Source organism: Chanos chanos, chromosome 4, assembly GCF_902362185.1.
Source record: "Chanos chanos chromosome 4, fChaCha1.1, whole genome shotgun sequence".
Lineage (NCBI taxonomy): Eukaryota > Metazoa > Chordata > Actinopteri > Gonorynchiformes > Chanidae > Chanos > Chanos chanos.
Window position 1 is genome coordinate 31,630,080 of NC_044498.1, and position 20,202 is coordinate 31,650,281.

A 20,202-nucleotide genomic window follows, 5' to 3' on the forward strand; every position below is an offset into this window, starting at 1 on the left:
TCAGTGCATTCAATGAAGTCACCACCTAAAATAATATGAGAATCATTGTACTTGTCCTGCAACAATTTGACATTATTGGATATCTGAGCAAACTCTTGTTGCAGAGATGAGAATTATGTCCATAAACACTGCATACAATGAAAATACCATTGCCTTGTTTTATGACAATAATCATCCACCTTCCCTCACTTGACCCAACCACCTCTAGCATTTCCCCTTTAAATCTGTATAAAAGGATGGCTACCCCAGCTGAGTGATTACTTCCATGACTATAGTGTATTGAACTTCCCCACTGTCTTCCAAAATTTAGCATCCAACTCACCCAAGTGTGTCTCTTGGAGCTGTACTATATCTGCATCGCTTCTCTTACAAAACAAGAATATGGCTTTCCTCTTCACAACATCACGCATTCCTCTCACATTCCAAGACATGACAAACAATGACCTGAAAACATACTCCATAGCAAGAATGGACTGGAACTTCAATACAGACAGGAACTTTGGAGAACTTATGAACTCACCTACCAAAGGAAAGGTGGACAACAACCATTAGAACTCTTTCACATCCTCCCCTACCTTCTCTTTCAAGCCGTGTAATTTTAAAAGAGATTTCCAACTGTACTGCCGCCACTCCTCCATGGTTACTTTCAGAGTCTTATTTTCCTCCCTTAGAATCTGGTTTTCAGCTTGCATGTGTTGCAGTTCCTTTTTGTGTTGACCTACATTAATAGGCGCTTTGCACTGGAGGAACTTTTCCATAGTTATTAGAACTATTGGAGAAAGTATCCCCTTTTTCGCATGTTCGCACCGCAGGAACTTAGAATGATCATAGTTCTTAGAACGCCGTGTTGAGGGGCTTTTTTAGCTCCTACTTCAGGGTCAGTACTTTTGCAGCGCAATAGGAACCTTGTGACGTAGGTGTACGGCGATTGCAACCGCCATTTTTAAAAATCCGTATAGTCTTAGAACGTCGTAGGAGGGGAGGCATGTTCAATTTTATGTTTTATTTTTTATTTTACCGGTATTTTATATCCCACAACAATGACCATTTCTGCAACGTCCAATATCTATTTGTTTGTACTTTATTTGTCTGTTTGTCGCTTCGGTAGGTTCTTGTGTGACCGCGTGTGTGGCTGTGATCCGCATTTTAACTAGAATGTGTTTATCCATCTTACGATTTGAGGGCTGCGGTGGTGAAAGGGGAAAAAACAAAAGCACGACGCTGGGAACAAGCGTCAGGCACAAGCGCTACGCTAGCACCCGAAAGGTACTATGCCCATCGAATCGTTCACTGGCGGTAAATGCAGGGGGACTCTTTTTTTTCCATTAGACTGGATCTATCGCCATACAGTTTTATTTTCGTTAATAAGAGGGCAGTTATGCTGTATAATGTGCACTGAATATTTATGTCATTAAAATTCAATAAAACTCAAAAACTGTGTATACTGTAGTCTAGTTTGTCGATTTCTTTTGCCGCAGTAATGGTATTATTTTTTTTCCTTTTAGAGGTATTTAAAAAGTCTTAAAACTCATTAAATTTGTACTTAAAAATGTGCAGCTACCCTGGTTAGCCATGTAAACAACAGCTCCTAGCGTGACAATGCTATACCACCGTCGGCCGACTTGCGTCACTTCAGCGCTCCTACTTGCGGTGCGAATGCAAACAGAAAAAAACCCTAGAACATATGTGTTTCTAGGGGGAGCTCCCCAGGGGTAGTTTCTCTCGGATGAGACCCTAGTTCGGTCCGAAAGCGCCTAATCACAAGTTGCTGCACTGTAGAAGACAGATTCTTGATTTGTTTAGAAGTAGCGTCAGTCGTCTTTTCAGTTCCTTAAATCTTTTGGAAAGTCACATCATGCTTAGCAGAGAGCTTACGAATGGCAAACAAATTCCTATTGTTGTGTTTGTGTCTACTGCCTCCAACTCCCTAACGCTTCATTTTTTTTGTACAGGGGTTTCTCGGGGGTGTCAGGAACAGCAGGAGCAACCGTGATGTTACTTTGAAATGTTGGGCTTTTAACATACCACATTCGCACCTCGTCTTCACCGAAGTCCAACGGGGAGTGGATAGCATATCTTCCGATTCGGCATCTTCACTTTTGACATTTTCTCACAAGCTCTCTCCAGTTTACCCATACACTCAACAGTAAGCAACATTACTTTGTTAATAAGCATATCACACGTGTGTATCGTCTAAGTTATAAAGTTACTATAGGTTCTATTACCACTTACTAGAAGCTTTTGAAAAGCTCACAAACACACAATTGCCTACACGCCATCTTGGCCCTCCAAGTCTGGCTAGAGCTAGGTAGCTCCATACTAAGGCTGTGTCCGAAATGGCATACTACATACTACTCGCATACTAATTATGACGTAAAAGTAGTAAGTAGTATGCAGTACGTGAAAAATAAAAATTTTGCAGTACACTACAGTTACCCGGATGATATACATCCCGAGCTCACTTCGCTGACTACTGCATCCCATGATGCAACGCGGTAAGCTCTAACTTTCCGAAAATTTTCAAAAAACATGGCGGACGGCGACAATGGCAATGTAGTGTAGTGCACTACACGAAACGTCTCGTAATTGTACCATACTGCATACTAGCGTGTGGAGTAGTGTGCAGTACGCAGTGTATACTAGGCTAGTATGTAGTATGCAGTACGCTAGTATGCCATTTCGGACACAGCCTAACTCTTATCTTGCTAGCTTAAGCCATAGCTTACCAAAAATTACTACACAGTACACAGATAATTATACTTCCCCAGACGGTATGTGACCGACCTTCAACATTGAAATGTGGTTGCAATGTCAGTGGTTGTTTCAACGTTGAAAAACATTTAATGCTAATGGTTGTAGAAATGTGAACAAAATACTTAGAAATCAACGTTGAAAGATGTGTACGTGGAATCGACATAATGTCTTCAACAACAAGCAAAAGAAAATTGTAAAAGCTGCTTTCCCTAATATTTATTCAGGAAAGTGCCGTAATATCTTTTTCCACTGAGTCTCATTTGATTACTTTCAAGCTTTACCACTGACTATTTAGATTTGATTATTTTTGTGTTTATAGCACAGGGATAGTAGTATTACAAGTTATGCACAGCAAGCTGCATTACATATAACAATTGCACTGAAAACATATGACATGTACAGTAAATTCCTGATTCAGACAGCATTTTCATGTTGATCCAATTGCAAACTGGGGGAATATAATTCACGAACACAGTGACATCATACATCAAATTCTGCGAGGAAATGTGCATCCCTATCAAAACTGTGACATTCTATGGCAATAAAAACCCTGGTTCTCCAAAGAACTACACCTTCTACACAGAGAAAAGAACTGGGCATACAAAAATGGAGACAGGGCTCAGTATTGAGCAGCCAAATATAAATTGTGTGCCGCAATAAGAAAAGCACAGTCCAGCTATGCAACGAACTTGGAACAACAATTCTCATCCAGTAACTCCAGATCAATATGGAAAAATCTTGGACATGACATATTACAAAAAACACCATGGCTCTCCTCCAGATAATGACTCTAACCTCCCAGATAAATTAAATGAGTTTTATGCAAGGTTTGAAAAACCTGTAACACCAGCCACCCCCCCCCCCCCCCCCACTCCCACGCCAATACCACACTTTTGCATCCAGGAGGATGAGGTGAGAGCTATTTTCAGGAAGTTGAACATCAGGAAAGCATCAGGGCCTGACGGGATCAGCCCTGCTTTGCTAAGCCACTGTGCAGCTCAGTTGGCCCCAGTGTTTACCACCATATTTAACACTTCCCTAAGCCAATGTACAGTCCCACAGTGCTTCAAACTCTCTACCATCATTCCTGTGCCGAAGTCCTCAAAGATCACCTGCCTCAATGACTTCACACCAGTTACCCTTACACTCTGTGGCCATGAAAACACTTGAGTGCATTATTCTGTCATACTTGAAATCCTGCACCTCCCCCGTAATGCACCCGTATCAATTTGCCTACCAAGCCAACCGGTCTGTTGAGGATGCAGTCAGCATAGCACTCCACCATGACTTGCAACACCTGGAATCACCAAATGCCTACACACGGATCCTGTTCATAGACTTCACTTCAGCCTTCAACTCTATCAACCCTCTAAAACTCTTTACAGTACTCTTGGACATAAACATTGACCCAGCCATATGCCACTGGATCCGAAGCTTTCTATAGAGCAGGCCACAGAGGGTGAAGGTAAATAATCTAACCTCACACCCCCTTACCCTCAGTACAGGAGCTCCTCAGGGCTATGTTCTCTCCCCTGGCTCTTCTCACTTGACACCAACAATTTTACATCCATGGACAATTCTGTGAAAATAATAAAATACGCAGATGACATAACCATTGTAGGCCTCATCTCCAACAATGATGAAACCCAGTACCGCAGGGAGGTGGACCAAGCTGTCATTTGGTGTGCAAACAATGACCTCTCGCTCAATACAGCCAAAACCCAGGAGCTGATTATTGACTTCCGATGTAGCCCAAACCCCAAAATACCCATACAAATAAATGGAGAACCCATCACCATCATTCTTTTAAAATTCCTTGGAACATACATTTGTAAAAACCTGAAGTGGAAAACTTAACACCGAGCATATCATTGCAAAAGCTCAGCAACAACTTTACTTTCTAAGGCAGCTTAAAAAATACCGGATCAAGCTTCAACATCTCGTCCTGTTTTACTCAGCCATCAGCAAGTCCATCATCACATCTTCTATTACAATATGGTATGGTGGCATGGACAGTCAAGCACAGAAAAAACTACAACGGATTGTCAACAAGGCAGCCAAAATCATAGGCGTCCCACTCCCCTCAGTTGAATCCCTACATACTCACCAGATGTTAATGTGAGCAAAGAGGATCATCTCCGACCCCACACATTCTGCTCATCACCTCTTCCAGCTCCTTCCCTCAGGGAGGCGCTACAGGTCACTGTCCACTAGGACTAAACGCTTCACAAACAGTTTTTTTCCATAGCCATCAGGACGCTGAACTCCTCCCTCTAGCACACTCCTCACACACTTCCAGCATGTATACCTAATGTATGTGGTATGTGTAATATTGTTTTGTATTGTACTGTGTTGTTTTATATTTCCTTTGTATTGCTGCACTGTTATAATTATGTACTGCTGCTAATATCCATGTATGTACTGTGCTGCAGAGTTAACATACTGTACAAATTCGAAAACTAATTCCACCGGCCATGGTTGTGTGGCTAATAAAAACACTATAATCTAATAATCTAATTTATGTAGTCCAGTTACACACATTGTTTACCATTCAGATTTAATATTTAGATCAAACCTTGGGTTGATTTTATCGGACTGACATAATAGTGGAGCTTTGTGACTGAGTTGAGAAAGTATTTTTTTTCCGTTATGCTGCGCGAGACTCCAGAAGACACCGGCTGTGGGTTTTCCGTTGGGATTGAAGTGATATCCAAGCATGTTTTGGGGTTTGGGCTCCAGTACAGTACAATTTTAGGTAAAATACTATCTTTTTTTTTCTTGGTGATGAAACTTGTTGTGAATGAATATATTATTGCTGTTATAGTTAAATGTATACGTCCTCGAACATTTTAATTACTTCAAAAAAAAAAAAACAGTTTCAATAAATCTCAAGATGCATTATTTCTGCGCTTCAAAAACATCGCAAGTCTTAGCCACTAACAGTAATGTGCTAGTTTTTTTTTTTTAATTTTGCACCATGGGTATGGCAAAATAGGGGAACACACGAAAACCTAGAAACTCCGCGTTTGACATAAATGTTTTCTTCTAGGTTGTTATAAAGTGAATATAAACGCTAGCTTAATTAATGGACGCATTAACACAGTAGTACTGATTGGACTCTTTTTCTATTTTAATGGTAAATGGAAAATATGTGTTTATTTAAAGAATAAGAAAGATAGTAATTAGACTATGTATTTTACTTTTTATTTATTTATTGATTTATTCATTTATTTATTTTGATATTATGTATTTCTGTATTTATACAATTTGCATAGTGTCAAATAAAAAGTTGGCTGAGCGAAGCGGCACTAATACTAAGTAACTGTCACCTTCCTTATTACTTCTATTTTTCTCAGAAAAATCTTATCCCGAGACCTGTAACACATGCAACGTCCAATGTGGGCAAGAATATAGCTGCACACATTTTTGATAAATAAATGTAATATTTTTACCTATGAAATATGTCAAGTCATTACATTACAAGTCAAAGAGGTAAAGTCCAAGTGTCCAGAGTCATTGGTATTAAAGTTAAAGTCGAGTTGCAAGTCATGTGACTCAAGTCCACACCTCTGGGACCGTGTATACAATGGGCTCTTAACAGTAACTTACTGTTTACATCACTCCCTTGTTTACATCACTAAGTTTCCAGTTGAACATTTCAGTTTTATTACCAGAAATGCACATGTGCTACTTCTTTTTGGTCCAAGAAAGCTTTCAGCCATGGCATTTTTGAAAAACTGACAAATAAGAAAATTCTCTGGTCGAAACCAATCAATGACAAGTTCAAACTTTTTAAGCTCTCCGATGGCAGCACAAAAAAAGGATATGAGAAAAAAAAAATCAAACATCAGAACAATTTATTCCTTGCGAGAGAATTTATATTGTTTGATTATCTTTTGATGAGGTATTGCAGGACATACGTAGAAATTTCAGTCGTGTGCTGCTTCAGGGAAGCATACTTGGTCAGTCCTCCACCATTTTACGTTTTGAGCAAATGCAGAGCACAATAACGGCAGACAATTTCAGCCAGGTGCTTAGCTGCAAAACAACCCAGACTTGCACCAGTTCAAAATTCATGCGCTAAACACGTAGCAAAATCTCATCAGCAGTTCTCTGGGGCTCACGAGCTACAAAAGCAAGCAGCAGAGGAATTTACCTCAATACAAGGAAGTAATCACAGTGGACTCAAAACTTAAGGAAGCTGAAGAAGAGCCATGATTACTCTACACAAATGCAGGGACAAGCGGCGCATTGTAAACTGCTTGCATTGTAACCTCGACAGCCAGAAGTTGTCATGCCCTGAGATGAGTTTTCTCTGAGTAGTACAGAGCTTAGGTCTGTCCAGCTTTAGAACAGCATTTACACAGAGTATTCTGTCAGGGAAATTTGCACACAAAACAGTTCTTCATTGCCCAGGATATGTGTGTGTTTAAAAAAATAAGGCAAAATTGATTAAAAAAAACAACATGCCCGAGTATGATGCCTGTTATAAAGCGCATCATTTGTAATGTGTAAGGCCAGTCTATGGCCAGTGTGTCAGACTTGGGGTTTGAACGACCAGAGACTGATGGAGACTCATGAGCAGAGCAACACACTGTGTATTACACTCCCGGTGACCCTGGCATACTGAGAGGAAATGAGGAGACAAGCACCTAGAGAAACACAAGCACTTTAATGCTGTGTGAATACAAAATAACATTTTAAAAAGAAAGCAGTTCAGATTTGTACAATTGCATTTACAGTATTAAAAAGCATTTACATTTTGTGAAGGGTTGACTGACAGCAAATTGTTACATTAAAAACAAAATGACATTTTTATATCAAACGGATTGATTGAATTGGACAAGGCAGCACATGTAGTGAAGATTTCATTAACTGTTTCCATCTGGTCCTCGCCAAACATGGTATTTTCTACTGGCCAGTGGCCCTTTCAACTTGTACTCTGGTCATGAACGTCTGCTGAGATCTTGACAACTCCAGTTCTGACCGCTGTGTCATCCATCTTGTTGTATTTTTTTGGCAAACTAGCATGGGATATTGAAACCTCTCTCTGTTATAACCATGTCTCAGTCCTCCAGCAGCTCAGACAGAACTAATTTTTTTGTGATCACTTTTTCAATTACTCAGGCACCCTGAGCTCTTAAAAGAAGTGTCTTGGTGTCAGTAGGACTTACACCAATGAGAAATGTGACTATGTTATGGGGTTTGTAACTGGAGACAGTTAATGGATTTGCCTGCCGATTTTTAAATTACTCACATGTACGGATGACTAGTCTGAAATTCGCAGTTCAGTCTGTATCTTTAGATACTTGATGTTCTCTTTCAAAACTGCATTTTCATTCTGAAGATCTCCAGTCTCTCTCAGGTTCAGCTCAGTTCCAGCTGACACGTTTCCAGATTTTACACATGATTTCAGATTTAGAAATGCACTCTTCAGTCTCCACATCCACCTCAGCCCAAAGGCACCTACAGACTGTGATATTTCAGTAATCTTATAAATTTACTGCAAGTCACACTGTGCCACATGGATCTAATAATCATGAGTACAACATCAGGTTTGATGTATGTAGAGTGTACGATGATAACATGTACTGAATCATAGGTTACAACGCAAGTCAACTCAACAAGATTTTCTTCTTTGTTAGAATCCCAAACATTTCGTTTCGCACGTTTTTCCATCTTTTACATTTGGGTTTGGCGCCAGTGTCGCGTTGATCAGTACCTAGTTTCATGCTGCATTCCTATTGGTTGGTTAGTAGACATAAGTCATAGCAGCAGTCACATTGTGAGATGGTCAACCTAAATTTCCGACACTGTTAGAATTTTGTCGCAGGGTATCTTTGGTCACAAGACCGTGACAATGGCCATCTTTGAACTTCTCTCACAGTGCAATGTAGGACCACCGTTTTGGATCCACGACCAAAGATATCGCCGCGTTTATTTCACATTTGTCATCTTTTGTCTGGGACAGCCCAAAATCGTACAGTGTATACCTGCCTTAAGACTCTTCTGTTTCTCTTGCTCTTTTGACAAACCTTTGATCCCCCTTCTTTTCTATCACATGACTTGCTATGTCCCTTCAAATGCTCAGACTTAATGGTGGTACCCAACCACCTTGTTTCACTGCAGCAATCCAGGCACTGTGCTGTTCCTCCTCTGTAGGGAAACAACAGACTGTTATATTTGACGTTTGTCCCTGGTCATAGGAAACATCCCACAACTGAGCTACAAGCTCACAAATTTAATTTTGACATCATGAAAGGTGAGTTTTTGAATGTGGTTAATACGAGAAACAAATAGCTGCCCAGCTATTTGTTTCTCGACTTTTTTCAAACTCAAGTTGGAAGTGCATCGCTTCCAATGCTTATGACTATTTGTTGAAAACTCTCTACAGTATTGTTAACATATTGTGCAGGGACTCCTGGAGGCAGTCAAAGGTTTGGGCTTGCCTTACCTTAACCCAAGGACAACAGCACATATCTACTGTACACAGGCCTGTTAAATTGTTGACTATGTTATATGTTAGGACACTATTTTCAAATACAGTGTTGAAATACGACTCTCACGAAAATGTTGAGACACGAATACATTTGGTGATAAAATTTTTATAAGGAGATAGTCCCCTGTTTCACCAGTAAAGTGGCGCATTCAATTTTTAACCGCATTGTGCGAGCACTGCTCTGTAACTGCTCTTGCCTATATCTGCCCAACAGATGTCGTCAAAGAGCTGCGTTTTGAAAAGAGCGAAGCGGTCGTTTTCCGGACTGCAGCTGGTTAAGTTTTGTAAATGCTTCATATATCCTTGTTCGGCCAGCATTCTTATTTAGGCACTATATGCAGGCATTCCCCCTATTCTGTCAGTTACTTGCACGTCTATGGAATCTTTAAGGAATACAGCCGTTGTAGAACTATTTCCCTCTAGGACAGGGTGGGGCGGGGCTATCTTGCTGTTGCTTATAAATATTAATATATTTGCTGACGTAAATGTTAGTTGCGTACGTCAATTTTCACCGACTTGTTTTCGTTTTACGTTGAGGGGAAGAGCCCAGCTGGCTGGTACTTTTTGTTATTCCTCTCCCCTCTGTTTTATATTTATCTTCGACTTAGTCGAGTAAAGACGGCAGCGCGAATGTGTCGATTTAATGCAACTAAGTAAATGAAGTTCCAAGTCGCCAGTTAACTTAGTAACTATTCAGGATTCTGAAGAAAATGGATACGCGGGTATCAGAGCTTTTTGGGACAGGTTCCGCATGCAAGTCAAGCTCCCAAGGTGGAGGATCCTGTTCAAATAACGGACTTGGAGTAGCTTCGAAAAAATCTAATTCAAAGAATGGTAAAAAAGCAAAGGGCCGATCAACTCGACATTCTAAACCCAGCAATAATCCGCCATATCTACCTCCGGAGGTGAGCTCAATTTCCTTACGTTGCCCCCTTTCGCTTACTATCATCACTTATTATCGCTAATGGTCAGAACATCATGTCGGCTACTACTTGTTCAGACGTGCCTTCTTGTAGCATATATATGTCATTGATGTTGATGTGTTAATCACCACAGGTTTAATCATATGTCATCACATGTAATATTTCCATGGCACTAGAAACACTAGGGGTTATGCCTGGTTGCTAGCGGAGGTTTTGCTTGAAAACAAACTGACACAAGGCAGCGGCCAATAGGACACGTCGACAACCTTGACCTACCTTTATAGTAGGCTAAACAAAGAAAAAGAAAACAGTATGTTGGCTAACTTTAAGACCATCTTCACTTTTACTGTTTCTTTCCTTTTGCAACATCACAGAACGCGAGCTGAAAGGTTTGCCCGGCTAACGAAATATTAACCAGACTACACCTTTTTCACAACATTCACCTCTTGGAGATGAGTAATGAAGACTACTTAGTATTGTTGACACATTATGTTCAAGGGATCCCTTGGATCTCCTCGCATGACACGTTAAACCTAGCGGTGCTGGTTTGACGCACGTTAGCTAGTGGAACAGCTGTGTTTGTAAATAACCTTTCGAGTATAGACATTAGTCGTAGGGCTGGAATACTATTAATGGCCTACTGCCAGTGATTTGTCGTATTCCCAACGTTATCCGAAATGTCTAATAATCTGATAATAAGTAGCGTTTCTTGCTTAAAACGTAGACATGGCCATTCGTATAGCAACATGTCTAGGAGTGCATTTGTGATTACATTTTTGCGTGTTACCTGTAGCGGAATCTTTTCTTTTTTATATTACAGCTACTGTAAACTTGTATAATTATCGCATGTTTTGCTGGATTTTCCTTTCTGCGTGTTTAAGGAGAATTTTGAAGACGCTAAAACTTTTACGTGTTATCGATTGTTTTTCTATACTTGTGTGACTATGTCTGTGTATATCTACGTTTATGTCCGAACATGTCCGAACATGCCTGTCCGACTACCGGCCAATAAACCACTGCTTAATGGGCATACAGTCATGTTAAACCAAAAACAGTTTCCATCACCGTATTACATCAGCCTGTTGCATCACGGTAGCTTTTAAGAACCATTTAAAACAACCCAGAGTAGTGTTAATGGTCTTCTAGATCATTTGTGTCAACTCTGCTCTTTCTCTTCAGCCCTGTGGTCTTTGTGTTATTTGCCACTGAATCATGGTTCTTATTGTTATGGCATTACTCAGTAATGTTTTTGTCCTGTCTTCCTTTTAAGGCTGAAGAGGGAAACATAGAGTACAAGGTAAGCTACTAAGCCACTAGACTATTATTATTATTATTATTATTATTATTATTATTATTATTATTATTATTATTGACTGTGAAATGCCGTTTATCAACCCAACTATGTCTCTGCAGTCTGTGCTCACATAGTGGTCCAATTCTTTGACTATATGTTCTTCCAATCTCCAGGACATATGAGTGTCCTGTTACATATGTGTTGTGTGGTACATGTATTTGCATCAGATTGTTTATGTTGGGCTGTACTGGTACACCCCACCACCTTATAATATAACAAGAATTTTATGACTCCAGTCAAATGAGGAAGTCAGTCTTTCTAGGGGAGCGGGGAGGCTTTAGTCCTTTTTATGGTATGGTGCTGTGGTGATAAGTCTTAATCGTTTAGGCAGAAATATAGGCGGTCCTGCTGTAGTTCAGTCTGATTTACATGTACACAGTGCTATCAGGAAATAGATAACACGCTGTGTATAATCACAGCAATATTTAGACCTTTGACAGGTGCTCCCTTTTATCTAATAGACATGTATGGGTCACTGCTTGGTTTTTGTTGATGCCAATCAGAACATTTATTTATTTCCTTCCCAATCATTTCTATGGTAAAAAATAACCATACTTTCAGTTTCGTTTTCTGTATCTCGTAATTTCGTGTCGGTGTCATGCGAAATTGTATGTGTGTCAGTATTCTGAATGTCCTTTTTTTGGGTTCGGCACAGCTGAAGCTGGTGAACCCTACGCAGTACCGCTTTGAGCATCTAGCAACGCAGATGAAATGGAGGTTACAGGAGGGCAGGGGCGAGGCAGTGTACCAGATCGGTGTGGAAGACAACGGACTGCTAGTGGGACTGTCAGAGGAGGACATGAGGGCTTCTCTGAAGACGCTCCAAAGAATGGCTGAGAGGTATGGCTGTATTGTCTTTGCAGCCTTAGTAACAGGCGCCATTACGGCACACAGTTTGGATACAGCGCATGTGAGAATCATAGACTGCCAAACAGTATTCTCCAAAATATCGCAGGATCTCAACACCATTTTTTAATCTAGCAGTCTTCCATCGGCAGGTAAAATAGGGCCGCCATGTATAATATATTCAGCTTAATTAAACTTGCCATTTGTATACTGCTTGAAATTTAAAACACACTGTTTAACTCAAGCTGGTGTTTAGCCTACTTTTTGCTGAGAGTCCTTGTTGGTTCCTAGGGTGGGTGCGGATATTACCGTTCTCCGAGAGCGAGAGGTGGACTATGATTCAGACATCCCACGCAAAATCGCAGAAGTCCTTGTCAGGAAAGTACCAGATGATCAGCAGGTGAGGATTATAATCTAAGCAATCCTGCTTAAGATTCATCTGAGTGTTTTGCATGTCTATGTACATAAAGTTACCTCTTTGGCTGGGCGTGTGTGCCTTACTGTTTGTGTTGATGGGCACAGTTCCTGGACCTGCGGGTAGCCGTGCTCGGTAATGTGGACTCTGGAAAGTCCACTCTGCTGGGCGTGCTTACTCAAGGGGAGCTGGACAACGGCCGGGGGAGAGCACGCCTCAACCTCTTCAGACACCTACACGAGATCCAGTCAGGGAGAACCTCCAGTATCAGCTTTGAGATCCTGGGCTTCAACAGCAAAGGGGAGGTAAGAGAAGAGTGCCAGTTTATAAGTTTCAAAGTCAGTATAGTCCATTCAGACTATACCAGCACATTCAGACTGGTTTTAATTGTTTTGGAATTTGTAAACAGTTAGGGTGAAATGTTTCTGAAAAATACATGCAAGACATATATGAAATAGGAGGCACTTTGGGGTCTGTGGGGCTGGATAAAGTTTAAAAGGTCTGGACTGGACATTTCGTCATAAAGTGTGGTTACGAGTAATCTATACTGTGGTAAGAGAAGGTGAAGGAGAACTCATAATTCTTCTTTTGACTCTGTGACAGGTAGTGAATTACAGCGAGTCACGAACGGCAGAGGAAATCTGTGAGAGTGCCTCGAAAATGATCACCTTCATTGATTTGGCGGGTCACCACAAATATCTAAAGACTACCATCTTTGGCCTTACCAGTTACTGCCCAGACTTTGCCATGTTGGTTGTCAGCGCAAACACTGGCATCGGTATGTCCACAGCCATATTCGTTATGTTACAGACAGTCGAGCAGTTGTGCAGCTCTGTTTCAGTGTATCCAGATAAGGAAGATAGAGACTTTGAACACATTCTGCTAAAAGTTCGTTTATGAAGGGCTTTCTGACACAGATGTAGTGTAATTGTGTCTGGCTGCACCTCAGCACCTTCCTGGTCAGTGCTGTGGTGCGCAGCGTCTGGCAGTGCTGCACAAACAGCAGTGCTGTCTGATCTTATGTAATCTTGAGAACCAGGCTTTGATGTTGCTCCCATTTCCAGTGTCTCACCCCCCACCATCCCCTCCCAAAATATCTTGCTGGGCTGTGGTGAATGTCATAAGCTAGGGCAGGGGGGTGGGTGTTGGACTGGGGGTGGCTCTGACAGATGGAAATCCTTTGAATAAGGACAGTGAAACTGAGACCATGCGGGCCAATGCTGACCCTGCAGGTTACCATGTTCCACAGGCCCGACTTCGTTGAGACGTAACCGTACATAGCTCCAAACGGTGAGGATGTAAACAAGGATATGTAAGAGCTCTGATATGTGTCTGTATCAGTATGTGCCTGTGGGCACATCACCTGACATTTGGCTGTTTTGTTTAGCAGTCAGATTAGTGAGCATACCTGAAATGGGAGCAGGACTTAAAACAAACTGGGTTAGACGCAGGATCCATAACTGAGAGAGGGAGGGAAAGAGGCAACACTGTGAATGCAACTGGATACTTGCAGGTTTGGCCTAAATTATGCAAAAGGAATGAAAGCGCCAATGTCTGCTGTCTGAAGCCCTGTCTGAGCCATGTTCCTGATAACACAGGATGTTGGGAATCAGTGTTTTCATTTTCCATGTAACAAGCTCCAGAGCTATGCTGATAAAAGTCTTTGACTCCCAGTAACGTTACCTCACTGTGTTGTGGACTTTGGACGTACATTACAGCACAGGGGTGTAGGCACTCCCCCCTCCCCCAGGGTGGCGGTTAAAGTGACCTTCTGTGTTTATTTTCATGCTGCCAAGTTGTGGATCAGCTGATGCCGGCAGGGTGAGAGGTCTGAAGAATGTGTGTCATAAGAGGGGGCAGCGCTTTGCCTGCCATCTAATCTGGCACATTCCAAGCTGTACGAGCGTCTGACCTGCAGTGGTATCCCGCTTGGATCCTCGTTGAAACATGACTAACCCACTTTTAGAACAGTAAATTATCAGGAATTTGTTACGTGGCTTGTTGTGCACTTTTAACTACTATATGGCCCATAAAAAAAGAGCACCATATACATGCACACAATATACGTGTAATGCAGTTTATGTGATTATAGAAGAGAATCACAGTTCTCATCAACTCTGGCTTCAGGAAAGCTCCTTGGACTGCTGAAAACATAGCGATACATTTTTCAGCATATCATGAGACTTTTCAGATTATTTATTTGTGACTTGTCTTTAGGAGCAATTGAAGCATTCTTTGCGTTTGAGACATTTCAGCTTTTGGTTTCATTCCTGAAAGGAATGTGAGAAACTAATTCCTTTCATATTCATTGACTTGGCAATAACCACAGGCCGTAATAATAATCTTCCAGATCAATCTGCTGGTGCAGTTTGCAGATCTTCTTGGTATATTAGCATTGATCTACCGTTCAGGAAACTGCAGAAAAACTGTGTACTGGGTCGACTCTTTCCTCAGAAAGACTGCAGCTACATCTAGGCTAGTACTTCTGCTTTCTTTCTCAAGAATATCTTCAATAGCGAACAATATCTTTGTTTGCTATTGCTGATGTTTTTCAACAAAGCCATATCAGCCCTGCAGGAACTCTGATACAACAGAACTGTATGCATGTTTGTTTCAGTGCTTACTGTAGGCCAGTCCTGGGGACGGGCGTATTTGCATCGTGTTTAAGTGGTGACAAAACATGTGCTGTGTCCCAGGAGCACAGCTGACATGGCGTGACATGCACTGTTGACCTTTGCACTGATCACCTTCGACCCCTGTACAGTATGTTGTCTCTGTCTCTGACCCTAACCCTACAGCAGCATAGAGATAAGAAACCTGTTAATACAGTACATCACAAACACAGATCACTGCTCCACAGGGTAGTTAGGCTCTGGACTAAACTGTGCATTCAAATGATTATGTAATTGTACTGTCGTGAGTAGATAAGCGTTTTTTTTTCCTTTGTTCACTCATTCAGCTAAGCTGTTGGATGTGAGAACTTAAGTTTTGTCTAGCTTCTCAAGCCACAGAACAAAATAATAAATATCCCATTTGTCCCATTTGAGTTTCTTAATAATAAATATCCCAATGTCCCCTTTGAGTTTCTTTATTCCCTTGCAAATTACTTTGACTCAGTTTGCATAAATATGCAGGAGTATTGTTTGAGTAATGTGGCGGAAGGCTGCTTTCTAAGTTGGTCATGCACAAACATACTTCTTTGACAACATACCGGACAAGTGGGGCAACTGAAGAAATATCATCTCTTTGTTGCATGTAAAAGACTGTAGGTGAGGACATATAAGAGTGTAAGACTACACATTAAGCTAAATGTGCCATGCATTTACCTAACACAAATCTCTCATATTGAATAATCCTGTGTTACATTTCTGTTATTGATGCTCAGTTGGTACGTGGATCCATCCATTTGAGTAGCGATTTTATGGAGTATGTTCCTGATCATTCCTGATAATTTTTCAGGTCTGTTAGAGCACCAATGTGTTGACCTCAGAAAATCTTCTCCTCCTCTGCTTGTCGATTTTATTACCTTCTGCAGTCTTCACCTCTCACACATGATAAGCAAGAGTTGTCATAGCAACCACAAAAACAACACTTGACAAGCGTCTCTGTGATGAATTGTATTCCATTAAATAATAAGGAAATTCATTACTTTTAGCTTTTGTCAGATCCATTTCCTTCTCTGCTTCTTCCTGTCACATATTCATAGGCTCTCTCAAGATAAAATAAACAAACAAACATTTAGTCCTTGCATCAGAACTTCTCCCAGCAGAATTTTTCTTTTTTAATGCAGCATTATTAGACTATGTGTGGTGCAGTAGAAGAGGTACAGAGTTCCCTCTGTGTGTTTGTCGTCTAATCCTGTCCTCCTGTTCCTTCCCAGTGGGGACAACACGGGAGCACCTGGGCTTAGCCATGGCGTTGAAGGTCCCCATCTTCATAGTGGTGAGCAAAGTGGACCTGTGCACCAAGAGCACGGTGGAACGCACGGTCCGTCAGCTGGAGCGCACCCTCAAACAGCCCGGCTGCAATAAAGTGCCCATGCTGGTGTCCAATGCCGACGACGCGGTCACAGCAGCCCAGCAGTTCGCTCAGTCTCCCAGGTACTTCAGAACACTTAACACTGCCAAGCCCAAGCCTTCCTACGACAACAATAAACCAAGGTTAGCCCACCCGCTCCACCCAAGGCACGTCACCAGTCCAGCTTGTTGACATGGCTTCATGGCTGCATGGACTTGGCATGGTTTGTTTGTCAGTGATGCCAAACTGTTGGACAGAATAAGGCTGTCATATAACATAGCAATGTTATATCACTATAATTTATTATAATAGTGAACCTAATTCGTTGTTTTTTTTTTTTCTCTCTCCGCACTTGTTTTGTGTGTTTAGCATCACGCCGATCTTTACACTGTCTAGTGTATCAGGAGAGAGTCTAGAACTGCTCAAGGTTTTTTTCAACATCCTACCTCCTCTTAGCAACAGCAAGGAACAGGAGGAGTTAATGCAGCAGCTGACTGAGTTCCAGGTAATTAGACTACTTCAGCATTATAACAGATGGCATCTTCATGGTCAGTGTACTGCAACAGGCTTCGCACATTCCTGCAGTCCTGCATTTTTTGAAGTGTTCGGTTCTCTAGTGATCATAAGTTAATCAAATCGTCTTAAGTGAACTGCTTAAGGAAAATACAAACATACATGCCAACATAAAACTTTAACCTGTACACTGGTTCGAGATGTTGTAGTTTGGTGCACTCTTTGTGGAGAACTACATAAAGCTTGTCTGTTTTTACTTTGTGACATGAGATGTGTTGGGTTGGTGCTCATATAGGTGGATGAGATTTACACAGTGCCAGATGTGGGAACTGTCGTAGGAGGAACTCTGTACAGGTATGATGCTGGTGTTACACACAAAAATAGTAGCACAACTTTCACAGTAGTTGCTATTTTAGTTGATGTCATTTCACACAACTTCATCATTATCATTACAATGGCAACATAAATACCCAAACCACCGTGTTTGATAAAATTTAGAACTATGTAGCTTCTAAAAAACATGTACTTATAGTAGAAAATGTAGAACTACACAAAGATACATGTGACAGTCCATCTGCATTCTGATGGGTTCATGGGTGCATGAAATGAGCTGCGGGGAGTTAAACTGCTCTCATCTGCCTCTGAGTAAATTCCAGGGAATGTTACACGATGCAATCCAGATGTAACTTAGCTGTAAGCAACAAAACTTTCACACAAATTGCATCATGTAACATCAGCCTAACATTACTGCTGTTTTCAGGTCCTATTACACCCCCCTTTCTCTCTCTGCAGTGGTATCTGCCGTGAGGGGGAGCAGCTGGTGGTAGGCCCCACAGATGACGGACAGTTCCGGGAGCTGACCGTATGTAGTATCCAGAGGAACCGGTCTGCCTGCAGGGTGCTTCGTGCGGGACAAGCCGCTACTCTGGCGCTGGGGGAATTCGACCGTTCATTTTTACGAAAAGTCAGTTTTGGATCATTCTGTCCCTTTGTGCTGTTTCGGTCATTTACTGTAGTTTTTTGACATGTCTTAGAGTGTACTCTCTTTCACTCTCTCTCCCTCTCTCTCTCTCTCTCTCGGTCAGGGCATGGTTATGGTCAGCCCAGAGATGAACCCTACCATCTGCTGGGTGTTTGAGGCTGAGATTGTGCTGCTCTTCCATGCTAAGACCTTCCACAAGGGCTTTCAGGTGACCGTCCATGTGGGCAACGTGAGACAGACCGCCACCGTGGAAGCTCTGTATGGGAAGGTAAGTTTTCCAGTACACTGTTTTTGTTTTGGAGAAGATTGATCATAGTCCTGTAGGAACGGATGTGAAAGATTCAGAAACTTATCTTCGAGCAAATGGTCACTTTAAATTAATGCTGTGGTCCTCTCTCTCTCTCTCTCTCTCTGTCTTTGTTATTGTTGTGTGGTGTCACAGGAGGAGCTGCGTACAGGTGAAAAAGCCGTTGCACGCTTTAAGTTCATCAAACACCCAGAGTATCTGAAGGTCGGGGCCAAGCTGCTCTTCAGAGAGGGAGTCACCAAAGGCATTGGCCAGGTTACCAAACTACAACCTGTCTTCATGTAACTGCACCACCCCGAAAGTCCCAACCAGCTCAGAGGAACCTCAGCAAAAAAAACAACAACAACAACAAAAAAATGCAAAATCCCTTCAGGCATCTTCAGATTCCTCATATCCTCTCTGGCTTCCACCTCACCTTCACTCCTCACACATGGTTGACTGTTTTCCTTTACTTCACTCTTTTTCTCTCACCAAAGCCTTCTCTCAGAAACCTCAAGCCCTTTTTTAAAGAACTCTTTGTAATTCACTGAGGTCTGGGTTTTAGAGTTGTTTATTTATATTGTGTTTTTTTGTTTTTTAAACTATAAGGTTGTGGAAGATGATGACTGCAGTCACCGTGGTGATGTAGAGGTTGAGCTTTAAGCGTAAACCGGTGGACTAATGCTCTGAGATCTTGATGTGGCAGTGTGAACTTGCAACTACCTTCACACATGCAGTGTTTTGTGTTCAGGTGGTGTGCCGTCACAGTGTTTACAAGCATATTTTATTGCTGTCTTTTACAGTACTAAGTAAGAATTATGAGTGGAAAACCTCAAGCTAAATCTTTTAATCTCTTAAAGGCACTGAATAGCTTAGCCACTCCTACTAACAAATGGGAGTGTTTTGTAGACCTAAATAGAAAGATCACCTATGTCAGATGAAGGTGTGAGAACTGTTTCCATGGCAGCTATAAGTCACTCAGAGGTCAGTGTTGGTTTATGGGGACACCTCTCTGCCATCAATCCCTCCAACACACCTCTGACAAACCAAACAACAGCACTGCTAGCTCGATGGATAATGCCTTTAAACAATCAATATGTCTTTGAGGTGAATGCACAGCCGAGCTAACGGCAATGAAAGGTTTTCTGGTTTTCTTTCAAAAGGCACTTTAATTTCACAACATCTCTCTCTAGCTTTAATAAAGGTTTAATTCATGACTGCAATGAGACAGGAGAAAATGGTTGATGCACTGCCTAATGTTTTCCATATATTTACGTTCTTCAAACAATCACAGTGACTTCATTTGATGCAATGCATTTATAAAAGCATGTTAAACTGATGGACGGTATTTTCTCTTCACTCAAGTGCTTTAGTTGTCTGGGATAGTACAAACATTACAGAATTCATTCCATTTTTTTTTTTCAGAGTGTGAAGTTGTTGCTGACTTACATTGCTTTTAAAGGACGGATGACTTTGTTTCCTCACAATTTCCAGAAATCTATTGCTTTAATGCTTTTCTTTGATGAAAAACCATCAAAACATTACCAAAATCAGCCACATGGCAGCCTTTTCAGAGTTTCACGTTTGTAGTCGGACTTGATGTTTTGTTGCTG

The 20,202-nt window shown here is 41.5% G+C and overlaps 1 protein-coding gene across 1 annotated transcript; it reads left to right on the forward strand.

The window, feature by feature from the left end:
* The first annotated feature begins 9,870 nt into the window (after nt 1–9,870).
* On the forward strand, nt 9,871–19,103 carry gtpbp2a (GTP binding protein 2a). The gene is made up of 12 exons (XM_030771941.1): nt 9,871–10,158; nt 11,447–11,473; nt 12,186–12,370; nt 12,668–12,776; nt 12,899–13,096; nt 13,395–13,569; nt 16,672–16,891; nt 17,178–17,313; nt 17,617–17,675; nt 18,114–18,285; nt 18,407–18,571; nt 18,746–19,103. Exons 1-12 carry the CDS (start codon nt 9,964–9,966, stop codon nt 18,893–18,895), a joined length of 1,791 nt encoding a protein of 596 aa, XP_030627801.1. The 5' UTR covers nt 9,871–9,963; the 3' UTR covers nt 18,896–19,103.
* The last annotated feature ends 1,099 nt before the right edge of the window (nt 19,104–20,202 follow it).